This window comes from Amborella trichopoda, chromosome 6 (genome assembly GCF_054954075.1).
Source record: "Amborella trichopoda isolate Santa Cruz 75 chromosome 6, AtrichopodaSantaCruz75HAP2 v2.0, whole genome shotgun sequence".
Classification (NCBI taxonomy): Eukaryota; Viridiplantae; Streptophyta; class Magnoliopsida; order Amborellales; family Amborellaceae; genus Amborella; species Amborella trichopoda.
This window is the reverse complement of record NC_142341.1, coordinates 1,176,730-1,195,407: the sequence shown is the minus strand read 5'-3', so window position 1 is coordinate 1,195,407 and position 18,678 is coordinate 1,176,730. Positions and strand designations below refer to the sequence as shown.

At 36.3% G+C, this 18,678-nt stretch overlaps 2 protein-coding genes across 3 annotated transcripts; one reads left to right on the top strand and one right to left on the bottom strand.

Moving 5' to 3' along the window:
- The first annotated feature begins 26 nt into the window (after positions 1-26).
- LOC105420689 (pentatricopeptide repeat-containing protein At3g12770) lies at positions 27-4,017 on the top strand. The gene has a single exon (XM_011625258.3). It carries the CDS (start codon positions 1,707-1,709, stop codon positions 3,900-3,902), a length of 2,196 nt encoding a protein of 731 aa, XP_011623560.3. The 5' UTR covers positions 27-1,706; the 3' UTR covers positions 3,903-4,017.
- Positions 4,018-5,284: 1,267 nt separating this feature from the next.
- LOC18434587 (WD repeat-containing protein LWD1) lies at positions 5,285-12,827 on the bottom strand. 2 transcript variants are annotated; one of them, XM_006844655.4, is made up of 2 exons: positions 10,993-12,827; positions 5,285-5,585 (listed from the first exon to the last, which is right to left on the bottom strand). In XM_006844655.4, exon 1 carries the CDS (start codon positions 12,052-12,054, stop codon positions 11,026-11,028), a length of 1,029 nt encoding a protein of 342 aa, XP_006844718.1. In that variant the 5' UTR covers positions 12,055-12,827; the 3' UTR covers positions 5,285-5,585; positions 10,993-11,025. The 2 variants fall into 2 exon arrangements, with proteins under 2 accessions (XP_006844718.1, XP_088726177.1); XM_088870051.1 differs by lacking the exon at positions 5,285-5,585 and adding an exon at positions 9,705-10,255 and having other exon boundaries at positions 10,993-12,790.
- Positions 12,828-18,678: the final 5,851 nt, after the last annotated feature.

Below are 18,678 nucleotides of genomic sequence, written 5' to 3'. Positions count from 1 at the left end.
TTCGGTGTTAATGTGGCAGTTGACCTTTTTGTTTGGGTTGCATGGTGGTTGGCATGTGTTGATGCTTTGACCCGTGTTTACACTAGAGAACAACTTTAACTGTGAAATGTGAAATCAAACAGCCAAGTGTGTGCCATTTGAGGGAAATGGCATCCTAAATGTTTGATTTTACATTTGACTACTTGGGGCATATATGACCTATCCAGATGCAAGGGAAATGGTCTCAATGGATAGATTCCTTTTTATCATTATTATCACATCGTATCTATTTCCAAAATAATGGGAGAGAAAACGCCAGAACTTTTTTCTAAGACCAGGTCTCGAATCTGTTTCAGAATTGTTGAAATGCCCATCAATAATCCGATATACATCTGAATGTTACATAATTGAGATTATTATATTAGGACTTCCTATATTTAATAGGATTGTATATTATGAGACCATTTATTTTTATTATAAAGAGGTCACAATTATTTTTAATCATTAGATGTGAAATCCAATATATTAAAATGTATCACAACATTCAAATAATTTTATTTTGAACTTTATGTCCAATTAATGACATCTCCAACTATCAAAATTTACATCTATTGATTAATAATAATTATAACGTCCTTGTATCAAAAGGAAATAATCTCATTATACATTTCCATTTTTAATTATGACGGTGCAATTTAGATGAATTTTCCGAAATGAGATCTTAGCAATGGCCTTCTTATATTACGAAATACGAAGAAGTGCTTCAATTTTTTGGGTGGTTAAAGAAGCTTACTAGGTGGCTTGCAGCCTTTAAATAAATAAAAGTAAAAGGAAAAAATAAAAAACCATAGGAAATCGAACAGATTTTATGCTTTCTAGTGACCAACTTTTAAGAGAACAAAAAAAATGAATTGCATCTAGAATTGCATGGAATTCCAACACACACCGTACAATTTTTTGATGATAAGTAGTTCTATAATAACTGAAATTTTTTTTCTTTTATCAAGGTCAATCATCTAGTAAATCTCAATTGGAACCCAAATTCTCAGATAAAAATATAAAAATATATTTTCATATATGAAAAAAGTTCATGTAAGGTTGCAACTTTAAAATGTAGAATTAAAATGCACCTAAAAAATCATCATAAAAGGTTTTTTGATGTTGGAAAACCCTCTAATTGATCATCTCAACATCTAGATGTATGAATATGAAAAGAAAAAAAAACTTTTTGAGTCCTAAAAATAGTGTAATCTTACAACACATTATCTAGACTATATATTTTCAAGATTTTCAAATATTTATAGGTCTACTTGATTTGAACCATTTTTAGAGTTTAAGATTTTATAATTGGAGATGAAAATGGATTCTCATGCCATCCTAAAAAATTTGGACATCAAAATTATACTTATGATAAAATTTAGAAATGCGGCTTAATTTGATTGTTTAAGGCTGCAACATTATACAAACCATGTCCTTTATATATATCCCTTTTATAGTGGGGTCTTTTAGGAAAAAGAGCATATGTATAGTTTGCTCCCATAGGAGCACCGAATAGGCACTAGAAAAATTATTCTCTCGCAAAGAAGAAAAAAAAAAGGTCTCTCCAAATACAAACCTGCTTTCTCGCGGTCTCCCAAATACAAAACCTTTCTTTAACGCCCACAAGAACTGCTTATGCTTGGCTTAAAAGCCTGGAACCTTCACAGTAACATGTATCATCTATTCGAATGCCCAACTCCCACTGTTACCTCCTTCCCCTCTTCTCTTTCATCACAAATTTTGCAAAGAACACAGAGCCCACCTCTTCAAAGCAAGCTCTTCGCTGTATCCACGTCGTTTGTACCTCTAAAAGCCAGATTTCTAACTACCCAATATCCCCAAGAAACTGCATTTTCGACACTGGACTCTACCAGCTTCAGTTACAGTCCTGCAAATCCTTAGAAGAATTGAAACAAATCCATACTTCTTTGCTTATCAGTGGTATCCTTCAAGGAAATCCACATTGGGAGGCGCAAATCATATCAAAATATGCAAAGTTTGGCCATTTGAGCATTGCACGGTCTTTTTTCGATAGAATATGTGGAAACAACTCTTTTCTTTGGAACACTATGACCAGAGCTTATGCCCAAACTGGGTTTGGCCTAGAAACTATCGAGCTTTATGCTCGAATGATCAGAGAAGGAATCAAACCCAACAATTACACTTACCCATTTGTACTCAAGGCTTGTGCCATGAATTCGTGGCTTCGGAATGGGAGACTGGTTCACCAACAGATTATCAGAAGTGGTTTTCAATCCGATAGTTTTGTTGAGGCTGGATTGGTTGATATGTACTCAAAGTGTGGCCAAAACAATGATGCTCGAAAAGTGTTTGATAACATGTTAAATAGAGATCTAGTTTCTTGGACAGCCATGATCACTGGTTACGAGCAAGCTGAGCTTCCTGATGAGGCACTGATGGTCCTTTGGCAAATGCAAGGTGAGGGCTTAATGCCCGATTCAGTTTGTGTGGTTAGCGTGGCCTCAGCCATTGCTCAATTGGGGAATTTGCAGATGGCTAAATCACTCCATGCCTTTGTAATTTTGACTGGTTTTGTCGAAGATTTAGCAGTGGAGAATTCTCTTTTGGCCATGTATGCTAAATGTGGGAGTGTCAAAATAGCGAGGTTGGTGTTTAACAGGATGGCAAAGTGTGATGGTATCACATGGAACGCCATGATGACATGTTATGATCAGAATGGCCATGCCCATGAAGCTCTAAAGCTTTTCGACCATATGAAGCTTTGTGGTCCAAAACCCAATTCGGTTTCAGTGTTGATTGCACTTTCGGCTTGTGCATATTTGGGGGCTTTACATATAGGCAGGCAGGTCCATGGGTTCATGGAAAATGCCATGATAAAACCAGACATGATGATATGGAATTCACTCGTGGACATGTATGCTAAATGTGGGGACCTAGACTGCGCAATCTGGATCTTTGAAAGCATGCCGAAAAGGGATGTGAGCTCATGGAACGTGATGATATCAGGCTATGGCAATCATGGCCATGGGAAAGAGGCCATGGCTTCCTTCTCTCGGATGTGCGAAGAAGGCATAAACCCAAACCATATCACATATACATGCCTCTTATCAGCTTGTAGCCATGCAGGTCTTCTAGAAGAAGGCAGGAAATTATTCGAAAATATGACAAATGAGACTCTGTTGATGCCTATGGTAAAGCATTATGCCTGTATGGTAGACTTGCTAGGGAGAGCAGGGCATCTAGATGAAGCCCATGAATTGATAAAGCAGATGCCATCAAAACCAAATGATGGGGTATGGGGAGCGTTACTTGGGGCTTGTAGAATCCATGGGAACACAAGAATAGGTGAATATGCAGCTCAAAACTTGTTTAGAATTGAGCCAGAACATGCTGGATATTATGTGCTCATGTCCAATATCTATGCTGCCTCTAACCATTGGGAAGAGGTTGGGAAGCTTAGGGGAGTGATGAAGAGCAAAGGGTTGAAGAAACCAGCAGCTTGTAGTATGATTGAGTTAGAGAAAGAGATACACGTATTCCATTCTTCAGATTGGTCTCATCCTCAATCCAAAAGGATTCAAAGAGAGATGGAGAGGTTGGTGGCTGAACTCAAAAGGGTGGGGTATGTCCCCGATACGAGCTGTGTCCTGCATGATGTTGAGGAGGAAGATAAGGAGCATATTCTAAACTCTCACAGTGAGAAGCTTGCCATTGCTTTTGGGCTTATGAATATCCATGGCAGCATGCCAATACGCATCACTAAGAATCTCAGAGTTTGTGGAGACTGCCACTCTGCGTTTAAGTTCATTTCGAGCATTTACACGCGGAAGATTGTGGTGAGAGATGCAAACCGCTTCCATCATTTCCAAGATGGGGTTTGTTCCTGCAAGGACTATTGGTAACAGAAGCAAAATTGCCTTTCAGATTAAGTTGAATCTGTATTTTCTTTTTCTATTTTTTCGAAATTTCTCTTCTACAAAGGAATGCAATGCAAAGGATTGAGCTAATTTTTACTCACGACGTGTTTCTTTTTACAACATAAACAACAAAATTCTGCAGTTTCTAGGTTCAAAAGAGATGCACTGAGAATTTGGAAGTTCTTTATACATGTTCCTTCTTTAACATAATCAGGTTCATCTATGTATCAATGGACAGCACAGTTTTTGCTCCTTTTCCAAATGTAATTGTGCTTTGTATTTCACGATCATGTTTCAGTTTAGAGCCCACTAGATGAAGTTCATGAAAAGAAAGAACAAGAAAATGCAGCATAATATCTCTCAGGCATTCAATTACAAAGGCACAATAACTTCATGACATTTGAAATGGGTTTTACAGCCATCTTAAAGACCTTCTACATGCATTTGTGTATTGTAGAGGGGGTTAATATCAACCCTTAGGGATCAAAGGTTCAATTAGAGCCTTCAATATTCCAACATTCAAAGAAATCTTTGGAAGAGACAACATTTGTCCACAATTTGGTTATTGTTTGAAATGGTCTTATAAGGGACCCCAGAACACTTAGTGCATAGATAATCTTTGTCAACAACTTGTCAACAACTCGAATCAGCCAACAAAATGGGAAGAAAATAACATATAACCATAGAAAACATCAAGAGAAAATAGACATAATGAAAGTACTAGATATGTGGACTTAGCTGGCCCTCAACATCCAGAGGCAGCAACTAGAGCTAATGCTTACTCAAATGTTTTGGAAATATGTTCATGCTCAAGGCCATGCCTAAATGTCCATACTTCCTGCATTGTAGTATAATCCAAAGACAAAGGGTAGAAAATAAATCAAGGCTGAGATCGCTGTGCGATAAACTTATGCCGTTTTAAGGGAAAAGTACATAAGGCCTAGGCATTAAGATGAAAAAAGTAAAGCCGTACCTCCTTCAAATTGATTATCTCGACTTCAATAATTATGGACATGAAGAAAAAAGAGGATTTCAAGTCCTAAAAATATTGTGTCTTGTAATACATTATCTCAACTGTCCATTTTCAAGTGTTTACAGATCCACAAAGTCTGCACCACTTTTGGTGCTTCGAATTTCATAATCAAAGGGGAAATAGATTTTCATGCCATGGTGGGGGCTTTTGGCAATGGAACTGCAGTTTCTGCTGGTGTTTTGAGGTGTGGCTCTACTTTTTACCATAAAACCTAGGCCTCATGCTAAGGGAGACAGAGAACCATACGAATACTCTTGGTCTTAGGTTGTTATACTTAAGAGCTGAAGGAGGATGCAAACCATATCAGGTGTTTTACAGGAGAACCAAGCAGGACTTTGTTTCCAAAGGAATTACACTATCTTTATTTAATTGTCAAAGGAATTACACTAACTTCATTTAAACCAAGTAGCAACGTCACGGTTACGCTTCTGATTGACCAGATAACACTGGACCTAGGAATACTACATCAAAAAGCCTGTGTTTCTCAGGAGACCCTAAATTTTCTTCTGGGAAAGATATGGCTTGGAAATATGTATCGAAACAAAACCTATATGGCTTTTAGTCCACAATACTATAGATGAGAGATATAGACGCACTGAATAAATCCAGAAAGGTCACCTCTGTGGACATTGTTCCTGTATAGAATAAAGAACGAGAATTAGACCATTTGGGCACAAGTAAGTGGATCTAACACTCATGTTTCCATAGTTTTGATTAAAGCATGAAAATTAAGCAAAGTATAAATGTAATTTTGATAGGAATACGGCTGCATGGTAGTGAAATGGTGTTATTTGTGCACTGTTATTACAGAATTGTGGTCCTCATTGGCATGATGAATTTAGTACTGAAAATAACTCTGGTGGTTATGAAAATCTGTGGAAGAGTACCCCTGTATGTCTAAATTAAGATGAAAAAGGTTTTTGCGTTAATATCCATTTTAGTTTGGGAGTTATTGATTATTCTATAAGGTGTGCCAAAACTTTGCTGTGAATTCCCATGTGAATTCCCAAGAACCCTGCATGTTTTTGTAATGAACCTTTGACTTATCAAATGGTGTCCGAATGACTTATCAAATGGTGTCCAAATGTTTGTATAACCATGTCACTGTCATCAGTTGCAGCAGTTTCCATGACTGTTGTTCATTTTTTTACTTAACTTTTGACCAACCAAATGGTGTCCAAATGACTTCAAACCACTTTTAAATGAAAGATGGAAATGCCCACTTTAAATTTGGTTTTGAAACCAATGTCGAAACTCCTCATAATTTGGAAGTTATGCCTCTGCTTGTATAGACATGTCACTGTTATCAGTTGCAGCACTTTCCAAGACTGTTGCTCATTTTTGTACTAAACTTTTGACTGACCAAATGGTGTCCAAATGACTTCAAACCACTTTTAAATGAAAGATAGATGTGCCTACGTTAAATTTGGTTTTGAAACATTGTCGAAATTCCTCATAATTTGGAAGTTATGCCTCTGTTTGTATAGACATGTCACTGTTATCAATTGCAGCAGTTTCCAGGACTGTTGCTCATTTTTGTACTAAACTTTTGACCAACCAAATGGTGTCCAAATGACTTCAAACCACTTTTAAATGAAAGACGGATGTGTCTCCTTTAAATTTGGTTTTGGAACCATGTTGAAATTCATGATGATTTGAGAATTATGCCCATGTTTGCATGCGTATGTCACTGATGTGAGTTGCAGCAAATTCCATAACTGTTATATGTTTTATGAAGGTTGTGTGCTGACCTATATGTCTCTGAATAAGGCTAACTACTTCTAAAAGAAAGGTGGATGAGTTTATTTTCAAATTGGTCTTAGAAACATGACTAAAATCCCAATGGAATGGAAGTTAGCCCAAATTTTCTAAGAGGCCTATATACTGAAAATCTTGTTCTGTTATGAATTATTGAATATGCATGATTATGATATAGTCAATGCTCATGAACTCTTGAATAATTATAATGAGACATGCTTGGGCATGAGTGAATGCTTATGAGATATGCATGTGCATAGTTGTGGTATGATATGATAAGATTGTGATATGAACCACTACGCAATGGGACATCCATTGGTAGTGGAGATCTGATATGATAAGACTGTGATATGAACCACTACACAATGGGACATCCATTGGTAGTGGGGATCTGATATGATAAGATTGTAATATGAACGACTATGCAATAGAACATCCATTGGTAGTGGGGATCTGATATGATAAAACTGTGATATGAACCACTACGCAATGGGACATCCATTGGTAATAGGGCATGAGATTCTGGGATTTTGTAAAAGGTACTACGCAACGGGTCATCCGTTGGTAGTACAATCTGTTCTGATATGATAAGAAAGTTATGTCGGCAGTTAAGATCTTCCCTAGCTCCCCATGATAGGACCAGAGTTAGGATGTGAATATGAATGATTGGGAGGGTCGCGCCCCCCAAATCTTTATGGGCACTATGCATTGGGTCACACATTGGTAGTGTAACGCTCTCTCGCCAGAAAGGCATAAGGAGGGGGTCGTATCTTGCAAGGCCACAGCCTATCAAAAGCCCCAAAGTGCGTTGGGGATTGTGTGTGTGCGTGAAGACATTACGAAATGGGCTATTCATTTGTCATTGTCTTCCCTCCTGAGTCTAGGTAGAAGTCTCAAGTAAGAGGATTGACTTGACTTTTACTTCGGGTGTAGGCGACACTAGAATTGCCTGTATGCACTATGTGTTTTGCTTGCATTACTAATATGTTATTTTGATGAAAGGATGTGATAGACCGTTAGCTCATGCAATGTATAATATTCTGATATCTGATTTACACTTCTGCCACCACTACTTAAGAATTTTGATACATGACTCCCTGTTGTGACACTTGCATGAATTTTGGGGGATGGTTATGAATGGCATTGCATAGGCAGGAAATACATGATGTTTCATCTGCTTACTGGGCTTTATAGCTCATCCCTTTGACTTTCTCTATGTAGAGTAATAACCTACGGTATTTTTGAGCGGGTGGCTGGGCACTTGTGGCTGGCGGTTGAAGATCCGATAGTTTTATCCTGATAGTAGGTGTCTGTTGGCAGTGGCCTTATAGTCGTTTCGGTGAAGTATTGTATTTTGTGGTTGGGCCTGTAGAGCCTTGGACGTGTTGTAATTAAAATTTTGGAACCTGTATTTATATAAGTTGGTTTTATTTTTTTGTCAAGTTCTTGTAACTTTTGCATGGTTTTTGCTTTCTTTCACGGATTGCTTTGATTCCGCCTTCTAAAAAGAAGTTGAACGCACTCCCACCTGAGTGGCATTCACTACCTCACGTCGCGATCCCACACTCTGTTACCCTCCGGCAAGTACGGTAGGGGTCAAGGGGTGGGGTCGTGACACAGGCTATGACATTCTTACAGTCCCTAAAATAATCAAAGTAGGGCTCCAAGCAGGGTTGAAGTTGCGAAGGCCTTCGAGGAAGGTTAAGGCCTCCGCCATGTTGGACTCAGTGTGGCTGATGAAGCGAGAGAAGTAGAAGAGGGTATTGTTATCCACATCTCTGAAAATACCCCCAATGCGGCATGTTTTAGAAAACGGGCCGCTTGGCCCTCAAGTGGCCTGAACCAAAAATCTGCCCGCCTAGACCCAGGCGGCCCTACACGGGCAGATGTACCTGGGCGGGCGCCCAAGCGAGCTAGGCGGGCGTACCTGGGCGGGCGCCCAAGCGGGCCAGGCAGGCGCCCAGGCGAGCTAGGCGTTTTTCATTTTTTTAAATTACGGGGCGCCCGAGGTTCTGGGTGCCCGCTTAGGCACTGGGCGCTGGGCGCCAGGCAGGCTGCCTAGCATTTTTTGAAACCTTGCCAATGCCAGAGGGACAAGGGTTGTCAAGGAGGCAACCATCGAAATTTGGCTTAGTTTGTCCAATTTCAAGGCCCTACAAAGAGAACCCCCAAGAATGCGCATAGTCCTAGTAGTCAACATGTTATTCCAATTAAGGTGAACATCTGAGGAGGAGTAATAGTGGAAGGCTTTGTTGTGTTTTGCCCATTAATGAAATCACAGTTAGCAACCAAAATAAATAATTACAAGGTTAGGGAAAGCTGAACTAATTTATGACTGCAATGGTGAATTAAGGGTAGGACCTGACGATACGACTAAATATTAAAGAGTTTGGACCATTAAAATCATCCTTATCTCTATCCTGAAAGTTTGAATAGTCTGATAAATAGCATCCTGAGATGACGTTTCTAATCCCATAAATAGACAATATAATTTTTCTTTACAATAATTATATACCGAACAGACTTAACTAAAATTTAGCTTTTATGTACTTCTTATTAAAAGAAATACTAAGTCTATTTTGCAACCTTAACAGTGCAGCATATGGCTCACAAAAGTTTTACATTAACGAAAGTCCATATTAAGTTAAAAAGAGCTCCAAAGCTTCTAGTTGTAATCAATAGACATTTCCATAACAAACATGAATACACAATAATCATCAATTATCAGTGTCAATAATCCTCAATGGTTATCATAATTATAAGAGCCCACCATATCAAAAAGAAAAAAAGTAAAAACGAGAAAAGAAGAGAATACATGGCTTAAGCTGCTTTCGAATAATAAGCAATATAGAACTCATTATACCATATGAAGACTCCATTAAACCGGATTTCTCCTAAGATAGGCGTAGCATATCACTCACAAAGGTTTTTACATGGGAAAAGTTCTAAATATTTGAAGAGCTCCAAAGCTTCTGCTTGTAAGTGTACATTCACCATAACAAATGAACTGACACACCTTAAAATACTCATTAACTTCATTTTCTATAATCCTCATCAATTATCTTAAGAATAAGAAGACTACATAAAGAAACAGAACAAAAAAACGAGGCCCATTGAATGCTGAAGCTGCTCACAAGCATATTGCACTTCGATTAATCCCAAAAAGCATAGCACTTATCATAGCACACGAAACTCCACTAAACACGAAACTCCACTAATACCAGATATTGATAAAAGATGAAAAAGGAAATGCATAAAAAAGAAGAAATAATCCAGTCTTGATAATTCAGAAACAAATCGATTTACAGACTTGTATCCCGCACCTCTCTCTCTCACTCTCTCTCTCTCTCTCTCTCTCTCTTCTGCCTTTTCTTCTCTTCCCCCACTCGTTCTTCACCTCACTCATCATACTCCTCTAACATCCTCACCCTTTTCTGTTTTTCAGTCTCGCATATCTTTTCTCTCCACCTTTCTCTTTTCTCCAGGTCATCTCTTCTCTATCCTGTTCCCGTCTCCTCTCTCCTTGTTTCTCTTCTCCCTCATCTCCCTGCACCCGTTCACAAAACGATCTCACTCAGGGTGGAAGAAGCACGAATAGGGTCTTCCATGTAAGAGCATGCTAAGTTAAAGTGTCTGCCTCATTAGATGCTGCTGCTGTTGCTACTGCCCCCATCTACAAGCTACTGCTGTTTTGTGTCACGGAGAGTCGTTGCTTCGTCAAGGTTGAGGCCTATACAATTAGAGTGTCTATTCCTAGAGTTGTCAAGTTTTTCTGTTCTAGGTTTAATTTTAGTTTTATAATCTTGTATTGCTTTAGGTTTTATCTTATTATTTGTTTTCTTACTCCTTCCCCTCTTCTCCTAGCAATTCATTCTCCCCTCAGCCCCTCTCGCTGTGTACACTGAGCACCCAGGTTGTGGGCTGCCTCTAATGCTCTTAATAAGTATGTAATTTTCCTACTTTATAAAGTTAACCGATTCTCAAAAACAAATCGATTCACAAAGCCACAAAAATTATTGAATTTCAGCAGTTGCATTTTGTATTAATAACCCTTCCATAGATTATTCCAACAACATAGAGAAAAAGGTCACATGCATTAAAAAAAAAAAAAAAGGAGAAAGAAATCAGTGACTATTCTCCGCATAAGGCAGACAAAAGGTCATATTAACTGGCAAGTACAAGGCACTATCAATTTTCATCAATTAATCTTGAGCCTGCAACCAAACCATGACCTTTCTACACCCAAATTACAACAAAAGAGTTGGTAAAAAGGCTAAAACTTACCCATATGAAAAGGAGTCAAAACCCACATTTTCCTTAGACCCTCAAAATCTGAAGCTTCGAGGCGAAAGCAATAGCAACCCAATCAGGCTGGGTTGACGACCATTGCAACTGCTCAATCTCTGAGCCTGCTGTATAAGCGAGAATCGGGTCCAAACCACCCTCAACGGGTTGCCCGGTGGATGACAAATCCCAAATCAAAGCCTGAGAATCATCACCAGCTGTGCAAATATGGCAAGAACTATGAGGGGCCCAAGCTATGGCATTGACACTAGCCTGGTGCCTCTGAAGCTCAACCACAGGCAAAGTAGGGAACCTTATATCCAAAACCACCACCTTTGCACTATCCATTATAATGGTGGCCATGAACCTTGGGTCCTGCTTGTTCCAACCCAATCGAACAAGTGGGGTGTCAGGTTGAGAGCTCTCGTAAATTATAGTCGAATGCTCCTTATCTCTAAGATCGAAAACCCTAACTGACCCATCAGCAGAGACAGATGCAAACACCCCAACTCCACCCCAGGCTATATCATAGACCTCTTTATCATGAGCAATCAATTGGGTATCAACAACTTCTTTCTCTATATCCCAGATTGTGCAGGTGGTATCAATACTGGAAGTTCCGATCCTTCGAGGCTCTGCCTCATTCCAATCGAAAGAGGTTAATGGGCCACAGAACTCACTGTTTTTGTTGCTATTGAGGAAGCTTTTGAGCTCTACTCGATCTTGGGAAACTTGAAAAATCCTTAAATGGTCAGCTGAGGTAGCAAGGAGGTCTGGTTTTTGACAGTCTCGATCGGGGACGAACATGAGCTTAGTGGGTGGGTATGGGTGATCGAAAGAGAGATTGGGGTCAGATTTGATCTCACCAGTGGAGTCATCGAGCTGAACGATTTGGACCTGGTTCGAGTATTGCTCGAGCAGGCTGGCTATGGCGAGACGATACTTCTTGTCTTTGCGAACGCTCCAGTTCATGGCGTAGACGTGCCATGGTGCCTCGTAGGTGTAGATCTCTGAGCGCTTCTGCTGGTCTTCTGAGGCGTCAGGGCTCTGGTCATTGGCCATGGCTCTTTTGTGTCTAGTAGGTGTTCTTGGTGATTTTCTTGAAGGGTTTTGATGGTGGTTTTCAGGGATTTACAAGGAGCTTTGTCGGTGGGTTTCTCAGGGATTAATGTTGGGTTTTGATAGTGGTTTTCCGGTGATTTGTACAGGTTTTATGTAATTCTGAAATGATTTTGTGGGGGTTTTATGGTGGTTTTCCGGAGATTCTCTTGGGCTCTTATGGTGGTTCTATGCCTCTGAGAAGAGGTTTTCTCTGCCCTTAGTAAGGGGCTTTCCTCTGTCTCTATAGGGGCTTTGATCTCTAAAGGCGTTGTAGTTCTCTCTCTTAAAGAGCACACTAGCCACTATTTGGTTCTCTTTCTCTAAAGGGTGAGATTCTCTCTCTAGAGGGATTTTTGAGCTTTTCTCTCAGATTCTTAAATGAGTTAGCAAAGTGGTTCTTGGGCTCTGGCGAGAGGTTTTCATGGCAGTTTTCAGGCACTCCAATGGGTTTTTCAGGCTATCTTCTTCTTGTTATTTCTACTGATCTTGTGGCTTGGATTTTTGGGTCCTTCTCCCACTTAGGTTGCGGCCTTGCAGGGTCTCAAAGGAAGAGGACGAGTCTAAAGCGGTAGGGAGAGGGGAAAGAATGAAGTATGCAGATCTCCATATTCTCTCTCTTCTGTATTTTCTATGTAGCAATATAGACCGTATAACCCTTTTTATATGGGCCAATATGGAGCAGAATCACCCTTTTCTTTAGGGTGCAGTTCGCATACGGATGCATCGGTAGCTGTAGAGGTAAAAGTGTACCTTTAAATTTTATTGAGGTATATAATTTTGAGGTAAAATGTTTTGAGGATTATTTTATAATTTATTTTTATATTTAATTATAAAAATTTTAAATTTTAAAAATAATTAAAATCAAGGAAATCTATAAACATATGAAAATCTTAAAAATAGACGTTCAAGATAATATGTTGTAAAATATATTGTTTCTGATACTTAAAATCTTTTTATTTTTCATTGTCATACATCCTGACCGTCGAGATGATCAATCTATGGGTTTTTCAACATTAAAACTACCTTTTTCAATAAATTTTTGAAGTGCATGAGTTCTACATTATAAGGTTGCATCCTCGTATAATTTTTTTCCTTTTCTTTAAGAGAAAAGCCTTTTAAATGCACTTTCTATCACGGTTCAACACCATGTTTTCTTTAAGAGAGAAGCCTTTTAAATGCACTTTCCATCACGGTTCAACACCATGTGGATCATTGCCTTGAATGATCCTATCATTCCATAAGAGGAGGAGAAGCCTCTCTCTTTTGGGTAGTTACGAGTATACGGCCGTACATTTTACCTCCGGGCATTTGTTTTTACAAAGATATCTTATAGAAAGTTTGAATGTTTTTAAATTTTTTGAAAAGTTGAATGTTTTGTTTTTAAAAAGTTTAAATAAGTTTTGAGTACTGTGTTTGATAACATGTTCGAATGTTAATAAAGTTATAGGTACTATGTTTTATATTTATATATAAATATAAATATGTAACATAATATAATATATTTTATTACTATATATATATATATATATATATATATATATATATATATATATATATATAATGTAATATAATATTTATTTAATATAGTAAATAGATTATTTATTATTATCATATAATAATATAAATATTATATATTATATAAAACATGTAATATATTATATTTATATGTAATATGATAAATATATATTATGTATAATAATATAATAATAATATATTACATATAATACATAATCAATATATACTATATAATATAAAATATATTAATAAAACAAAGGGTGTGGTTTCTATAAGGTTGCAACCTTAAACAATCCAATTAAGGTGCACCTCCAATTTTTATCATAACATGTAATTTTGGTGTAAAAAATTATTAGGATTATCTGAAAATATTTTTTTATATATAATTATAAAATTATAAACTCCAAAAATAGTTAAAATCACGTAGATCTACAACACATATGAAAATCTTGAAAATAGACGGTCTAGATAATGTGTTATAAGATGCACTATTTTCGGGACTCAAAATCTTTTTTTGTCATATTCATACGTCTTTATATCGAGATGATCAACTAGAGGGTTTTTCAACATCAAAACAATCTTCTCCGATGAATTTTGGAGGTGCATCCATATTTTTACATTTTAAGGATGCAACCTTATATAAACTTTTTTCTAAAACAAATATAAATATATTATATAATATTATAATATTATGTTATAGTAATATTATATTATATTAGATCATATTAATAATACTAATATTATGTATTTATATTATGCATAGTAAATAGTGTATCCTCTAGTCACTTAATCTTTCACTTTTTAACAAAGTAAAAGGAACTTTTGTTGAAATATTAGTTTTTGAACTTTTCATGAAAAGTGTGAAACAAACGCGAAACGTTTTTAAAATCTGAAAGAATACTTTATGAAAGAATACTTTCAAAAAAACAAACACGCCCTGAATGTTTGAAAACCTAGCGACTTAGACCCGAAACGGCCGATCTGAATGAGGAATGGGCTGGGACGAAGCTTGTTATGAGACGGTGTTAGTCGCAACATTTCCCTTTAAAAGCCCCTTTTAATTGTTTTTTTCTTTTTTATTACGATTATACAAGGTATTTTTTTAGGCCTTCTAAATCCTCACCCTCTCAATCCCTATTTAAATTGTTTTTTCTTTTAAAAAAAACAATCCCACCTTAAATGTCCCTTTTATTTTTTTATTAAGATTATTTGATGTCTTTTTTTAGCCCCAACCATATAAATCCCTATTTTAATTGTTGTTTTTTTTTAATTTTAATATTTTTTAAGATCATTAATTATGACTAAGTCAAATAACTAATCCAAGACATGAATATGTAGAGTGGATGATCACCTCACGAATTTGAGTTTTGAAACACAACTTTTCTTTACAATAATGGCCCTAGATTATATAAGTTCGTTGAATGCGTAGTCCATAATTGCGGAATATGTAGTTTAAGAGCTCTCTCTCTTGCACAGCCATGTGCCACGCCTAAGTGCTATTCTTTATTCTTTACGAAAAATATATAATGATAATATTTATCCGTGGTATAAGGTGGTCACAATTAATGTTGACAATTGGATGTCAAATTAGATGGCTTCATTTATACCATTGACCAAACTCAAACTTCAAAATAAATTTTTTAGAACTTTGTAACACACCCAAGCTATCAAATGATTTTATATGAGGCAGTTGTCAATAATTGTTACCTCATTGATAAATGGTCTCATTGTATGTAATCCCTATTCCTTATCCTAGTTGGTATTGTTTAAAGCTAAAATCTTTCTTAATCTCATGGGAGTATGTTTTTTATCATCTCCCTCCAACAAAATTTATAGGAAAAGGTTTATATAAGGATGCTACCTTATAATATAGAACTACGGATGCCCCTCAAAAATCCATTGAAAAAGGGCGTTTTAACATTGAAAAACCATTTGATTGATCATCTAGACATCGAGATTTATGACTATGAAAAATAAAAAGATTTTAAGCCTCATAAATAGTGCATTTTACAATATATTATCTACACCGTCCATTTTCAAGATTTTCATATGTTTATAGATCTACTTGATTTTAACCATTTTTTAAATTTAAAATTTTATGATTAGATAGAAAAATAGATTTTGAGATAATCCTAATAATATTTTACATCAAAATTTTATACCAAGATAAAATTTGAAGAGCACCATACCTCTACACCTACGGAGGCGTCCGTATGGAAACTGCACCCAAATTTATATCAGGAACATTTTTTAGATCTCAAGGAGATGAAGTCTTGAGATCCCATGACAAACTTGAAAAGAAAAAAATAAAAAAGCTCTCACTCCCTACGTTTCTTAAATAAATAAATAACATCCCCAAGAGTGTGTAAAAATTGTTCAAAATTTGGAGGGAAACATGTAGATGTCTAATAACTTGAATTTTAAATTATTTTTTCTTTTGAAAATACGAAGATAATGATACTTAGATGGATCAAAAAATTTAGTAGCTTCTTTGCTTGAGGGAGTTTGTCGTACAATAGGCTTTTAGCATGTACTAACCGTGAATAAGTCACTTACCCCCAAAAATAAAAATTAAAAAAAAAAAAGAAAGAGAAAGAACCTTGAATAAATTAGTGGGGATGATCCTTTTCTTTCAAAATAGGTTGCTGCCAGCTGGGTTCCCCCTCTCCAGCCTTCAAGCCGAGCCTGATTTCTAACCACATTATGAGGCTCCTAGGGTCGGGCAATGTTGGACCTGGCCCAATCGTTTTTCACTCGGAGCTTAGTTGTGCCAGAAAAACAGTTTTTTTTCTGAATTTCATATACTCTTTGTACAGCTCGGAATGACAATTTTATCAAGAGTAGAGTCATCATCTTATAGCTTTTTTCTAATTAATTGAAGTCGGCTACATGAATTTTGGTCTATCATTCTGCTCTATTAAAGGTCATACTCTCAGTGTGGTTATAAATCCTATTATCTTTTTCACGGCTTCTAACCATGTCATTTCGGGCCCACATATCAAGAATAGAGTATATTATATAAATTAACATATTATACATAATATTCTTTTGTTAGTTGTTTGGTATGTATCTTATATTATATGTAATATTATTTAATTTTTTAATTTTTTTATAATTGTCAATTATTTTTAGTTATTCTCAACTAAAAACATACAATTTTTGGCAAGTTACTTTGTATAAAGTAAGAATGACCTTTCAAAAACATAAGTTTATATGTAAAATTGCATATAAGTTTATCTCGGATAATTTTATAGAGGATAATAATAATCAATATTAATTTTATTAAAATAATAATTATCAGTGATAACATCCAAACAAACCCTATGTATATATAGACTAGAGGGGGAGAGAGAGAGAGAGTGAGAGATAAAGGAAGAGAGAAAAAGATGGGGTATATCAGTAAAGATAGAGAAATGATTGAGTTTAAAAAGAGTATGTATTTTTCATATTTATTTAAGTTAAAAAATAGGTTTAAAGTTGCGAGGGGTTACAAGATGGAAAAATATTTTCATATCCCCTATTCTTATGTTTCATTTCTTGATAAACCTAAACCTATTTTTTAACCTAAACAAATGTGAGAAAGACATATTTCGCTCTCTTCACTTATATACCCCAAACTTATCTTTTTCTCTCTATTCCTGTGTCTCTCACTCTCTCTCTCCTCTTATGTTTTTCCAAACACCTCTTTCTCTCCTCTCGATAACCTCTCACCTCCATGAAGCCTTTCTCTTTCTATAAATTTGAGAGGTTGGCTTTTAGAAAAAGTATGTCGTTTTAGATTTGTTTGGCCTAAAAAAACATGTTTAAATTAGCTCAGCGGTTAAAAGAAATAAAATCAACAATTTTTATGCCCATCTTTTAAAACATTGGGTAAGTGAAACATAAAAATAGGGGGTATAGAGATATTTTCCCTTAAAAGATATCTTTTCAAATATTAGATTTATCAAAAAATAAAACCTAAAAAAAGAGGATATAGAGATATTTTTTCAAAAAAACAATGATCCTCTACACAATCTTTATGACCCCAAAAAAAATAGCAACACGTTTGAATGAAAAATCCAAAAAAATCATCTACACGACCTTATGATCCCACAAAAAATAGCAACATGTAACCGAGAGTTCGAGATATGCGACGTTCTCTTGCCTTCATTTCTGCCTTTAGTGATATGAGAGAGAGTTTTAATCACATTTATATAAGCTAATGAGGTCAACTTTCTCTTCTTAGTTCTACTCCAAGTGTGTATCTGTGCGTTAATTGCATATACAGTCTATTTAAGAATGAAATTCTACTCCCCCCCCCAAAAAACAAAAAACAAAAAAGTATGTTTTAAATCATATTACTAACCTCAACATTATTTATTTTTGCACCCATCCTCCAATTTTAAAAGTACTTCTTTTGAGCAAAAATGCTTCTCTAAACCAATGCTTTTTGCACCTCAATCTTTGTCTCTCTCTAAAAAAACAAAAAGACCAGTTCGGCATAATGTATGTTGGACCGGCTTCAATTACTTGTGCCGGATTGGCTTCAATAAGTACTAGAAGCCAGTCCGATACGATGTGTGTTGGATCAGCTCGAATAGGGAAAAGAAGCCGATCCAGTATGTATTGTGCGAGACTGGCTTCAATGGTGGCAAGAAGCCTGTCCGGCAGTGTCTAAAATGACGTCGGTCCCACAACAACTTTACTAGTTCCTCCTGTCGTTTATACAAAAGAGAGAGGACCAGATGCCGGTCCAACACATTATATGCCAGACCAACTTCATTTGATAAATAAGAGAAGTATGGGTTTAGAGGGGGAAATTTTGTCTTAAAAAATTGTTTTTTGTACTTGAGGTGGTGGGTGCAAAAATAAATAGTGCTTGGGTTAGTCATGTGGATTCAAGGGGTATTTATAATTTTCTCAATAGTATGCATATGTGCATAATGGAAATTGCTATGGAAATAAGTGTACAGTATGCTCCTATAAGTGCACGATATATCCTCTCTTATTTATGACTTTCCCATTTGACATTTGTAAATGTAGGGTGCAGTTGGCATACGGACGCCTCCGTAGGTGTAGAGGTACGGTGCC